This window comes from Aquila chrysaetos, chromosome 2 (assembly GCF_900496995.4).
Source record: "Aquila chrysaetos chrysaetos chromosome 2, bAquChr1.4, whole genome shotgun sequence".
NCBI classification, from domain to species: Eukaryota; Metazoa; Chordata; class Aves; order Accipitriformes; family Accipitridae; genus Aquila; species Aquila chrysaetos.
The window spans coordinates 44717401-44730833 of NC_044005.1; the positions used below are offsets into that span (position 1 = coordinate 44717401).

General features: G+C 42.9%; 1 protein-coding gene across 5 annotated transcripts in view; it reads right to left on the bottom strand.

The window, feature by feature from the left end:
* Positions 1-12837, bottom strand: part of AMBRA1 (autophagy and beclin 1 regulator 1) — a 135872-nt gene extending 123035 nt beyond the window's left edge. For 2 of the 5 annotated variants that reach the window (XM_029997088.2, XM_029997078.2), the window contains exons 1-4: positions 12695-12834; positions 1663-1918; positions 1350-1408; positions 429-612 (exon numbers count right to left, since the gene is read on the bottom strand). In XM_029997088.2, the coding sequence (XP_029852948.1) occupies positions 429-612; positions 1350-1408; positions 1663-1797 (378 nt within the window). In that variant the 5' untranslated portion in view covers positions 1798-1918; positions 12695-12834. Of the gene's footprint in view, positions 1-428; positions 613-1349; positions 1409-1662; positions 1919-12694 lie in introns of those variants that run through there. The other 3 variants (XM_041129673.1, XM_041129672.1, XM_041129667.1) reach the window with 3 other exon arrangements.
* Positions 12838-13433: the final 596 nt, after the last annotated feature.

Consider the following 13433-nt stretch of genomic DNA (forward strand, 5'->3'; position numbering starts at 1 on the left):
TCAAAGCAACCAGGTAAGTATATGTATTTTGTCTCTGTGCCAATCACCAGACTAGGTAGAACTGGCAGAGCAGCAGCTTCTCTACTGAAGAGTTCAGCTATGCTCAGTGGAATGAAAAATGGCATGTCTTTCACATAAGCTAAACAGGCACTTTGCACAAAGATCTCCAGCATTATCTGTACCACTCTAATCAAATGAACAGGCATGGCTGAGGAACATGACCCACCTGGCGGGACGGAGTGAAGAATCTGTCACCTCCTCTCTAGACAGAAGAGGATGGCTATGGTCTGTTCTATGCTTTTAGAGACAGGTCCCAGCAAAGCTTCCCAACAGCTCTCTTACCAGGCAACATTTGGGAAACTAACTCAGACAAAAAAAGTCACCACCCACCAAATACCAAAGGCACATATGTTTCAGGAAAGACTTACATGTAAATCCCAAATTCTAACCTCCCCATCTAGGCATCCTGAAGCAATGAGGCCCGGGATGGTGGGATGGAAGGTGACACACCAGGGAGTGCGGCGATGTCCAACCAAGGAATGAACACACTTGCCCGTTTTCACCTCTGTGATGTAAATGTTGTGGTTCACATGTGTGGAAGCCATTAGAGTCCTGGGAATGAAGAAGGCAAGACAAACGTCAGCATGAGAACAGTACAGCAAAACCAAACCATGGTTAGCTTCATCTCAACAGGGTCTGTTCACACCTAACCCAGCAGCTCTCCCACACAGACCTCAAAGGGTAAGAGGCTACTGTTTTGGCAATCGCCACAAAGCTTCCTGTAGCCAGATTTCAGGGTCCATGCAAACATGAGCTCATCTGATCTGCAAGCACAAACTTGACCTTGAAAGTCAGAGTGAACGTGCAGCTCAGAAGGAACTCCTGAGTGACAGTTCGGGGCAAATAAATATTCCCAATTCTCCACACCATCTTGACCACTGTCAAATCAAGTGACACTAAGAGAGATCCCACCTCCATTTCTGCTTCCAACACACGCATCATTCTGCTCTGTTCTTTAGTGCTAGGTAACCCAGTGGGTGTGCCCCATCACTTGGCATGTTGTGCTAAAACACCCTTTACGCCCTCAAGTTTCTTATGAAATCCCACGGTGGCCGCACAGATCCTTTTTCCTTAGAACTATACATCGCTTGGGTACCTCAGAAATTAAAACACCAACTATGCTCGAAGCTGTGAGATTAGGAAGGTGTGCACGTTCCATCCATGCATGTCAGGAACCAGGAGTTTCACTCAGCTATTCAGGACTGGACAACTCAACGGGCACAAGCCTCCATCACTTTTGTAAGTGTAAGGAGACTGCTGAAACAGGGAACGAACTAGGAATTAATTACCTGTCTGGACTAAACGCCAGCAAGAAGGTGGAGCGTGGACTGTCTGGTAACTCAACTTTCTGAAAAAGCCAACAAAGCAGGAAGTGTTGCAAGTGTCATATGATCATACTTTAACTGTAAGCCACACAGACAACAAGGGGAACCCGCTGCAGGAACATATCTAGTATCACATCACTGCAGGAACTGAACAGAGCCAGAGAGCATATCAAGTGTAACACATCAAATGTACAATCACGAGACAATTTATTTCAAATCCCTGCCTCCCTTCCCCCACTCCAAGATCAAGCTATGCACCTCTATCCCACAACCTTACCTTGCCCTCCCATTTCATCCATCGAGTTTTATCCTCCACCAACTCCTGCAGGAGCCGCTGAGCACCCAAGGCTTGGGTACCCCGTTCCCTACCCCACAGGATGCGGACAGCATTCTTCTCCGGTACAACCTTCATGGCTCTCAGCAGCCAACGTTACACCAACTACTGGGAGGAGACACCAGCAGGTTCCAGATGACAACCACCACCAAGCTACAAATGGGCTATCCACATTTCAATTGTTTATCTTCATGGAAACCTAGAAAGAGAAGAGAATGATAAGGAAGGCAGCTTCTACCTTTATCTCGTAGATGAAGTAAGAGCTTTAAATCCCAAAAGACTAGATTTAAGAGAAAAATCTATCCTCTCCTGCAGCCTTTGCTACCTTCTTCCATTATCAAGGCCCAATTTTGACATTTCTGCAGCCAATGATTAGTTTGAAAGGTTTTTGAAAGCATTTAGCCCTCTCCTTGTACACATGCCCTAGGCATACCACACCTACAGAGAATAAAAAATTGGCCTTGAAACCTTTTCCCTTCCCTCTGTCTCTTGCTGTATGCAATAAAGAAAAAAAGATTTATGAAGAGACGGTCTTTTCACACCTTGAAGATTTAGGTCCTATCTGGGAAGGGTGACTGACAGCTGGAGTATAAGTGTTAAAAAATTGATAATATGACAGAGAAGTCTCCAGGGAATTATTCAAATTTCAGTAATAGTAATTATTATCACTGCAAAGGTCGGATGATTGATAGACCTCAAGTCCAAATTACTTCCAACCCCATCACAATAGCTTACAATGCATGAAAACAACCATGTATCAGACCAAAACCTTACACTGCAGTGGCATCTTGGCCAACTCCATCATGATTCATTTCACCTGTGCGCACATCTTTCCACCTAAATTGCTCTTAGAACAACAGTTCACCCAAGTAATGCACAATGGCAAAGATTAATGCTTTTAGCACACTTTGAGCTGCTAAGGAAAGCATTAATACCATTTTCTAGAAAAAGTTAGTTCTCTGAAAGAACGAAATATAGTGACCCTGACAGCAACCAAGTTACACAGCTTTTGAATGGTCTCATATATATTGGAGTTTGCCACCAAAAGCTCTCCAGAAACAAGAAGTTTCTTAGGATACATAAACCAAGAAATGCTGCTGCAATGCTGTTACCTTTTAATCGAAGCAGAGCGCGCATACTACTCTGTCATCTCTTTAGAACCTAAAGATCTAAAGATAAATCCTCAATTCATGTTACACTGAACAACACCATCAATATTCAGTAGAGAAGGAAGTAGCAACTTAAAGCAAAAAACACACATACAGGGAAAAAAGGTTCGCGTACACAAGAAGAGCTGGATTGTTAAATGACAGAACTCAGAATGGTCATTAGCAAACCTTTCTTTCCTTCCACTCTCCCTAAAAACACCTCCTGAGCAGATGATTTAAGACAGCTGCTGCTTACAGGGAGGAGCTGTCTGAAGAGATAAGCCAGCAAAATGAGTTCTAATAAAGCAGACCAGTTTTCATTTGTAAAAGTACAATAAAGGGTACTGAAGTGATGAACAAGTAAAGGCATCCATCTTCCTAGAAAAGAAATTCACCACAAAGAAATTCAAGCTAGCTGGAAATTCCCTGATGCTTAATGTGAACAGCATGGGGATCATCTATTTTAGAGAAGCTAAACTCCACAGTGTAAAACAAGCCTTCTTTCAAGAATCTGTGAAAGTCAGCCAAACATTAGGTAGGAATTATTCTGCAAAATAAAAGCCTTACTGGAAAGCAACATAAAAACTAAAGATATCATTGCTGCAAGCGGATTCTCAAAAGCAACTGTACAGATTAAAAAAGCCCAGACCCAAAAAACTAGAACAAGGATAACTGGAGTAGATACAGCCAAAAGCACAGTACAAAATCACCAAACCAAAAATCTTTTTTCACTAAATGCTAATAAATCCTCATCTGGATTCTGCAAACAGCCCCAGTCACCCATGTTCAGAAATGACTGGATTCTGACAGTAAGCAGCATGGAGGGGAAGGACAGCTCAGAATGATACAGGCAATAAAAGCCTATTTTACAGGAGGAAACTGTAAGTCTAGTTTCACCTAGTAAAAGTAAGAAAACAGTAGCTGAATATTCTATACGGGTGCATTCAAGGAGTAAGGACTACAACAACCCAAGGATAAACATATAAACTGGACACAAATGGAAGACCAGATCTGCAGCTGGAATAAGCTGGAAGTTTGAAGAGATCTCAAACATTAAGCTTTGGAATAGCTTTTTGATAGCTGTAAAGGGCAAACAACCTAAATAACTTAAGAGATCTTGGTAATTTACAAGCAGGATAACATAATTACTCATGAGAAAAAACAAGCTCTGACAACTTGGGAACATTTCAGACCTATCAGAAGGACTAATGTTCCCTGAAGTACAATAGCAACAAGAAAATCAAGAGGTTTAACAAACATCTTTATGTTTATTTATGCCACAGGCAAATCTACATATTGTAAAATAAAGAAACAGATAACACCTGCAACTGCAGTTAGTGAACCTCTTGTATTCGCCTTATTGAAAGACTAAGTCATCTTCACTATATAAAATCAAGTACTTACCTTAGGACAGCTTATCTAAATCTTTGCAGATGGGTACTAATTTCTTGAACTAATTTGGCTATAACAAATACTTCATATGTGAGCCTCATGAGCATGTCTGAACTTGATGTTTTTCCCTCAGGGACTGTCCCTCATTTTTTCAGCTTCTTCTGGCTCACCCCTTCATCCCATTTGAAAAGAAAAGAAACTCAGGGCTTGAATGTCTATACAGTACCCTGCTAACTTGCTCAACATTTTTAAAAGCTGGGATCTCTTCAGAAAACACCGAATGCATCCTTCTTGAGTGGGGCTCGCACTCCAATGTTACCCTGGATCCTTTTGGGGGCAAAGCTTTATCCATGCCTCATAAAGGGAAAGTTTACTCCTTTATCTGAATTAGCTTGAATACAGTAACTGCTCTCCACTAGCTGGTGACACATTCAGGAACACTACAGACTGGCAAAGAAAATTAGAGCCTTCAGATGGAGAAATAGATGCAGTGCAGACATGGGCATTACCTTCGTTCACTTTAGCAGGAAGCCTTTAACCTTATTATTGGATCACGTGTTCAGGTTTGGTTTGGGTTTTGGGGTTTTTTTGGGGGGGGGGGAGTGTTGGGGGTTTGTTGTTGTTGTTGTTTTTTTTTAAAAGGAGCCAGTTCCTTCTCTAATCTAGTAAAGATACCCACCAACTCCAAACATTTTGCTCAAATATAAGAAGCCAAATAACGACAGCATGTTATTAAATACCATTAGCAGATAAACCATGGAAGTACCAACCATATTTATAGCTACTCAGTAGCCCTCTGACTAACAAAGTTTAAATGAAATGCAGTGGGTTTGAAAATACTTCTTGGGCCTCACCATAAAGAAACTTGCAGCTCACTAGATCAAACCTGTCCAGGCAAGTGGTGGACTGATTCAGTAACAGCTTCTATTACAAATACCCATGCTATCACAACTGATAAACAGCTGACCACCAAAACAAGGAACTGCTCAGGGATTGGTATTTTTCTGTTTTCTTCTTGTTGGGGGATTTTTTTTGTGTTTTGGTTTGGGGGTTTTTTTGGGTTTTTTTGTAATCAGGATGACCAAAAGTGGAGTCCAACAACTGGAAGATTAGCTGATGCCCTGGATGCGGTCCAGGGCACCACAGAAATTCTGAAAGTGGAGAGTCAGAAATTTTTCTATAATTGGCAGCTTTGTTTCCTTAACAGTTTTCCCCCTTCAGGGCATTTCAGGACAGCATGCTGGGCTGTTTACAGTTTTGGAAAGAGCATTACACAGCCCAACCCCAAGCCTTTTACTTGCTCTGTGCCAGCTGTCCTCGAAGAAGCCTTAAGAATTCCCAGCCTCAGAGCAATATAAGCTAATTTGTAATTGTCACTTTTACAGATGTTGAACCTCTAGAAAACCAAAGCAAAGCAGCAAATTTGTAAACTTCATAGTGGTACAGGACCCCATGAAAACACTGACAAAAAGGTAGGGAGAGAAGAGGAATAAAAAGTAGCACATTCAAATCGCCATATAGAAAGGATGTCAAGATATTTTATGCATTATGCAGTGGTTTACCGTGCCAACTAGAAACTTTAGCACTTTACAGAGATGATGGTCCCATCTCTTAACATGCCCCACCCACCCACATCTTTGGCACTATTAATTTTGTGGAGATTCCTCTATCACTGTTCGGGGAGCACTGCTGGCTTTGATACAAAGAATATCGGAGTACTATCTAATGTTATTCAGTTCTCCATTGGGGAAAAAAAAGTTATTTCATGTGGCCTTCAGCTCTCAGACTACAAATCTATTGCCACTCTGAATGACTTCTTGGTTGCGTGCTGAGCCCAACACTAAAAGCCTTTCTTGATGAGTGTGTACAGAAACAGTGTAAACAGATCTACCAGTGTTTAAAAGGAAAAGAAAAAAAAGCTGCAATCAATAAATGCTATTTATAACAGGAGTTCTATCCAAAGGATACAAATGTCCAAATAATTTCAATTTTGCTGCCCAAGTCTCAAGTGACTGATGAAGAAAGAGGCAACATTAAGTGAACTATAAAAGCTGCCTCAGGCGTTGCAATCTGGGATCCACAGAGAGAATGCATGTATAAGCTTCCCTAGAAAAGACCAGAGAGGAAAAAAGCATGTGCTGGTAGTTTCTGTCTCAAAGTTCTTTTGTCAAGTTTTAAGACTTCCAGAATGCGTTGACTGCAAAATGGATATGATCCACACAGGTTATGGGCCAGTGCAAGCTCTATACTTTGTATTAAAAGAACACAGATGGGGGAAAAAAACAAAACAAAACAAAAACTGTTGTGAACAATGAGGCATGTCACTGACCTGCAAAAACACAAGCAAACTTGTCTCTAGAAAAGAAGAGAAACAGATTATTAGTACTCGGAACTATCCCAGATCTGGCCATGGGCCCACCTATCTTGTAAGCCAGTAACTTCTGTTTTCAAAATGTCTGTTCTTAAGCAAAGTGTCCAGCACTAACAATAAAGCATGCCATTTCATTTATTCCAAATTAAACTGCAGCATCTCAGGCTTTGAATATCAGCAAGATATTAAAGATTTCAAGAGTATTTTCTATTGTATTTAATAAATATTAGTAATTTGATAAATATTAGTAATAATTTAGCATTCCCACTATTGTACATGTGGGTGGGTTCTCCAAGAACAATCAGAAGATCATCAGACAGGTGTGAGAATAGCGTATGCAGCAGTACAGCCCAAATGCTTTATCTTCACTGCCAGCGATCCTCACGTAGGCTGTAGTCACAAGACACACTATTTCCTCAAAGTATTTTCTACAACAAATCAGTTTCCCTTGTATCTTACACAGTTAATTTTGAGGCAAATTGCTTTATCAAGGCCCCTATGTCTTTCAGAAGCTCAAAAGAGCAAAGAAGAAAACACTGGAAGAAAACATACTGAAGACAGTCAGAGATCATCTTGCCAATGACTACAGACTACACAGCCCCTCCCTCTTTTACAGGAGCTTCACTGATAAAGCAATAAAACCTGGTTCTGAGACTCACACACAGGAGATCTCCAAGAACAAACCAGACACCTAAAACATCATTTGGAATGTATGTATGCAATCACACAGCTCCAGGGACTTTCTAGTTCCCTTGTTTACGCTTCCAAGTTTTTCCCCCACCTCTGCAATACAGGGATTATGATGCCAACACCTTCCTAAATTGCACAAAACAATACCAGGTAACAAGCCCCAGAAACGCTATCCCGGATAGAAGACCTGAATTCTACTGGCAGTTTTATTAAAAATATTGATTCCATTCATACCACGTGTCATGTCATTCCCGCTAACCCTTTTCATGTGTCCACTTGAAAGACTGAGCAAAATAAAGTTCATGCAAAACCAAAACAAAAAAGCTGATTTGCCCTGTTTACACTGCATCAACTCAGCTAAACAAGACAACTCAAAGAGTCCTAGTTCGGTAAGTAATCGAACTATGTAGCACTGGAATTTGAACAATGCTATAACAACGACAAAATCAGTAAGAAAAGGGTGACATTACTCATATCCAGAATAGTTCCACGGATCAAAACTTAAGACAAGTGTTGGAGGAAGAGGACTATGTTCAGTATTAAGCGACAGGGCCACATGAATTTCTGACAATGTACCTGATCAGCTACATATGTACATTTTCCTGAAACAACATGATTTGTCTTTCCTTATGGGAAGTACATGTCTTCCCTATGGTACTTCCATATGAGCTTTATGACTGTTCTCAGAGGTTCTAGCTCTTCTTGGGTTAAAAACTAAAAAAAAAAAACCCAGAAAATGTTTTGCATAGAGACAACTTCAAGTTATCTTGTGGCAATATTTGAATGAACAGAAAATTGGAAATAAAGTTATGTTGCACTGGAATCTTTAGACAAGGCTATCCCACAAACAAAAATAGTCCACAGAGGTATAACAAACAATTATCTTAAGCATAATTAATCAAAACAATGAAAAAAGCAAAACTAGAATCCATTCTTTCACTCTTTTTCTACTTCTGTGTCCCTGATTATGCTTTTAAAAAAACAAAAGCAGCTTAATTTAAGACACTAGAATTATGCAGATTCCTGACATTAGAGCACAAAGCCAGTCTTCAACTAAGTGCCCTTAAATATGGAAAAAAAAAAAACCAAAACACTAAAAAAAGCCTTAGGAGGAGAGAAAGTAAGTTTATGATGCAACTATGCAACAGAGTCTAAAACTAATAGCACGAAGACAATTTCATTATATGGCCCTGGTTTTAGTCTTCAAAGTTTTTAAGATATTCCCCAAAGTATTATTCTGTAAGCTGAAGTTTTCCCTTGATTAAGGCCAGAGATATTTGGAAAGTAATTCCAAAGCACATCTTCTGCAGACGCACTAGATACAACTTAGAGCAGTGTATCCACAACTCTAAGCACTTCCACATAAATCAGAACAAGATTCCTAAAGAAAAATAACTTGTATTAGTGCTTCATGATTAAAAAATTCAATGCCATGTTTTAAATTGAAACCACAAACAGCTCAGGAAATTCAATTACATTACAAAGATGTCAATAGTACATTGTCATTTCAAGATCCTATATGACTGCAACAGGGACCTGATTGCCACTAGAATCTTAGTTTGTCTTCCCAGTCTGGAGTAAATGAGCTATAATACTCTTAAGATAACTTTGCAGGTCAAAAGAAGTACTTTAAATTGATAGTTATTTACATCAAAATGATGAGGAAGTAGAAGAGAAGCTTGCAGCTATCAACTCCTAAAGGTCAGAAAATGAACGGTAAATATAAAAAGGGAAGTAATAAAAATAAAAGTGATCAGCTGTGTCTGGAGTCTGACAGTTTCATTTACCAATGAGAATATGGAGCACTTTCACCACTATTATTACAATTTCCACATAATGAATTTTTGAGAAGAGAGACATTAGTTCCAATCCAGAAGATAGGAAGAGAATAAATATAATTTCACAAAGCTGTAAGATAAGTCAAACAGCAGAACTGAGATCCAGAAAATTAAGAGCCAGTTTCCCCAATTCCATACTCAGACCATGGCATGTTTTGCCAAGTACTGTACACAGCAGGAAATGAGGGACAGAGAGAAAAGAGAGAACTGGAGTAATATAGAGAGACAAACAGAGCCACATAGAATTCCGATTAACCCCTTAAGAGAATTATTCTCATTTAGATAGGAAAGTAAAGGAACTTTCAATTCAAAATCCCAGCATTTACATTAAAAGTCACATCAAGGTTCCTCAAGCTCAAAAGCCACAGCCAAGTGCCCCCTAGTGACACCATACACACAAGAGAAATTTGGGAGCACCAACATGAGAGAGTAGCAGAAGCAGCATCGGGTATCCACAAGACGAAGACAAAATATTTTATGCATTCAAGGCTGCACTTAAGGCATGTGCACCTTATCCAAGTAATAAAGAAAAAGCAACTGGAAGCGAGAACATACTTTTAAAAAATGCAGTTTGTATAATTTCCTGCTCACATGGAAATAATCAAATAAGGTAACAAGCCAAAAAAGCAAAAATTACCTACACAGAAGCTGAAGTCTTCATGCACAGATGTATCAGAACTAAAGAAGAGGTGGGAGACAAAGACTTAGACTCTGAACAAAGAAACACCCAATTCTTGACACCCTTTCCCTTCATGGCCTTGGACTGAGGCTGCGGGAAAAATACATGGGGAGGGGGGAAAGTGTCCAAAACACAGGTCAGAGACTCCTCTCAGCAGTTCTATGCTGCACAAGGTGGAGAATTAGTGCTACATAGCAGGAAGAGGGCAGCAGGAATCGCTCTGCTGGGACAACCCAAAAGACCTCACTGAGAACATTCGAAGTGGAGCTGTGCGAGCACATAGATTAAGATGATTCTCTCCACGCTCAGGCCTGGCACCTCATCATCCTGCACATCTTCAACAAACAGTTTACAAAAACTGGAGACAACAAACAGTTACTAGTCAAGAGCTCTTAACAACCAACAAGTCCCGAGAGGCAGACAAGTAGGTTTCCCCCTGTTTTAAACAACCCAATCAACTGGTCTTTCATTAAGTGACTACTATATCATTTAACAATTTCCCATTAAACTATTTCTAATATTAATCTTCTTCCACTGCACATCACCTTGTTATTCGCTTTTGAAAACTACAATTCTTTTGTCCTCACCTCATTAATATTTTGTTTCTATCACACTCCCTGCTAGGTTAGTGCAGGGCTACTAACACAAAACACACAAGGTAACTATTAACATGCACTATGCCCTTTATCAGGTCTCCAATAATACAAACTCAATGGGGGGGGGGGGGAAGTACCTTAACACTATTTGTATTAAAAGCACTAATAAGTATTAACATCAACAATAACTTTGTAAGAGCCTTGAATTCAGTTAGCTTGCTAATCATGGCATAAAATATACTAAAGTTACTTTCCAGAAGTTTCATGAAAAATTATGACACAAAAAAAGGGGTAAGTATACAAATGCCTAACTTACAGCAAAGGGATACTAGCAGACAGTATCATTGCTTGCCTTCTTTATAACTGGTTGTTACAGCTGCATAAAAGTGCTGCACAGAAAATGGAAAAGTAGGAAACAACCAAACAAGAATCTGGAGGGTCAGTTATGACTCAGAGAAGGGCAAAAGAAAGAAAACTAAGAAGAAGCTGTCAGCAAAGTAAACATTCTGCATAAACTCCCCAGCAACTGAATCTGAAAAGGCAAGTCCAGATATTTGGATCCAAATGTATTTTTCATTCCAATTATTAGAATAAATATAAATGCTAATGGACTGCCATAATCATTAACAGCCATGCTGCCACAAATCAACAGATGAGTACAAGATACTTATTCGTTACTGTCAAAATACAAATGGACCGATTTGAAACAAAAAATAAAATTATCTACAGCAACACCAATTGTGGACTACAGAACTAGTAAACTGGCTATACTGAAGAGTTATGAATGTTAGAAATCGCATTACAGGGCCTTTCAGAATACAAACAAGCATTTTAAATTTAGCAGAGAATTTCAGGTACTGCTGCCTATGTCACCCATAAGGCATTCAAATCTGCCTGGATTTAACCCTATATCACATTCTGAAAACCGACTCAACAACAAAATTAAAACAGTCCGGTCATGGATTGACAGTAAGCATAGGTTACCAGCAGGTCATTCTTAGGTCCCATTTTAACATTCCCATTAGCAATTTGAAAGAGGATGGGAGTGGCAAAGGCAAAGAAGCCAGAGGACACCAAACTGGGTGGGGCAGTAAACAAGGACAAATATGGAAAAAACACACTAGGTTTTGATGTAAAGATCTAAGAACATTTCATACAGAGGTGAAAATTGAGCAGCACTAAGCACCCTTCCTGAACATATTTATACGGACTCTACATTCACACCGCTCTTCTTCCCGAGAACTAGCTTGCGCCCAGATACTAGCTATTATTGAATAGGTCTCTTACAACAGAACGGTACTGTAAAAGTGTGTATTGGGAAAAATTACGCTTAACCATCTAAAACATCTCTTGAAGATGAAATGCCGTTTTGGTGCAGGAATCATGTTGCAAAAATTGCTCACCAAAGACAGCAGAAAGCATGGCGCTGACACAACCAGAAGAAATCTCAAAAAAACTTAAAGAGCACTACAGAAACTTATGTGTTGTCTGGAGGAGTACTGTAGGTGAAAACAAAAACGTTTCCATAGCTAGTGAATTAACTGGGTGTGTGCTCCCTCACAAGAAAAGGGGTAATCGAGTGTCATCGCACTAGAGGCACACACGAACGCATTTTATGCGAAATACTACTTTCACAAGCGAGCGTTCTGCAACACACCATGGAAAACAGAAGGAGAGATCAAGAAGACAACACTTACTTCACGTTTTATTTGGCTGAGGCCGGAAAAAAACAATAACAACCACAAAAAATATTTATTATTTCAGAAGAGCAGCCCTCAAACGCAGCGTGACCTTACCCAGCTGACGGCGGGGGCCGGGACGCCCCGGCCCGTTCTGGGGGAGCAGCGGGAGGGAAGCTCAAGGCACCCCCTCTCGGGTACGAAAAAATCCGGTTTTTAGGAACGCGGGAGCCGCTTCCCTCAGAGGCTTTCCCCTTCCCCTCCCTCCCGGACCCCGGCACCGGGGCCGGCCCGGGGCAGCGCGGCCCGCCGGCTCCCGCCGCGGCCTCCCCGCTTCCCCCCGCCACCCCCACCACACAGGCCGCGGTCGGGGAGCTCCCGAACAAAGGCCCCGGCAACGAGCCCCGGGCCCCCGGCCCGGCCCCGCTCCGCCCGCCAGCGGCGGCCCAGCGCGGGCAGGTGCCCCGCCACCTTCCGGGGCGCCGCCGCGGGGACGGCCCCGCTCCCGCCCGCCCGGGGAGCGGCGGCGGCGGCGCGGCCCTTGTCCTGGAGCCGGGCCGGGCGCGTAGGCCCGGAGCCTACCTGGTGCGGAAGGGCCGGGGCCAGGGCCGGGCCCGGAAGGAGCGGCCCCCAGCGCTCGGTCGTCGCCGCCGCCGCCGCTCCGAGCTCCGGCCAGGCGAGCCAGCCGAGCGCCGAGTCGGACCCGAAGAGCGGCGCCCGTGAGCGGTACCAAGGCCCGAGCAGCCGAAGCTAGAACGCCGCCAGGCCCGGCCAGCCGAGCGAAGATGTCTTTCACCGCCGTGCCGTGCGGCGCCTGGGTGACGTAGGGCAGGCGAGACGAGTCGAGCCCGGAGGGCGGCGGGTAGCCCCCGCCGGGCCCGGTCGCCTCCCGGTGCCCGGGTCTCCCCGCCGGTACAGGACGGCTGCGGGTGGAGGCCGAGAGTCGCGCAGTGCCAGGCACCCGGTCAAGGGAAAAACGACGGCGTGCCGGCCTAGGCCGCGGCCTGCCCCCGCGAAACCCTTCGGGGCTGTGCGGGCCTGCGGCCGGGCCTGGCACCGCGGGCGTTCGCCTGCTCTTCCGGCGTGAAAGACGCTTGGAGAGAAAAAGAGCAGGGTCTCGGATGAGATGTAACTGGAAAGAGTCTTCCCCTGAAGTAGCAGGGCGTTGTTTATCGTTATATATCGACCTCCCAGGGCGTGGGCGGCGAGGACCCACAACACGTACTCAGGCCCCTGGGAAGAGGGAATGGGCAGCAGTCCCAGCTGCTGCGTCTTGCTGCATCACCTGTATTGGAGAAGTGAGAGCCTCGGGGAGGGGGGA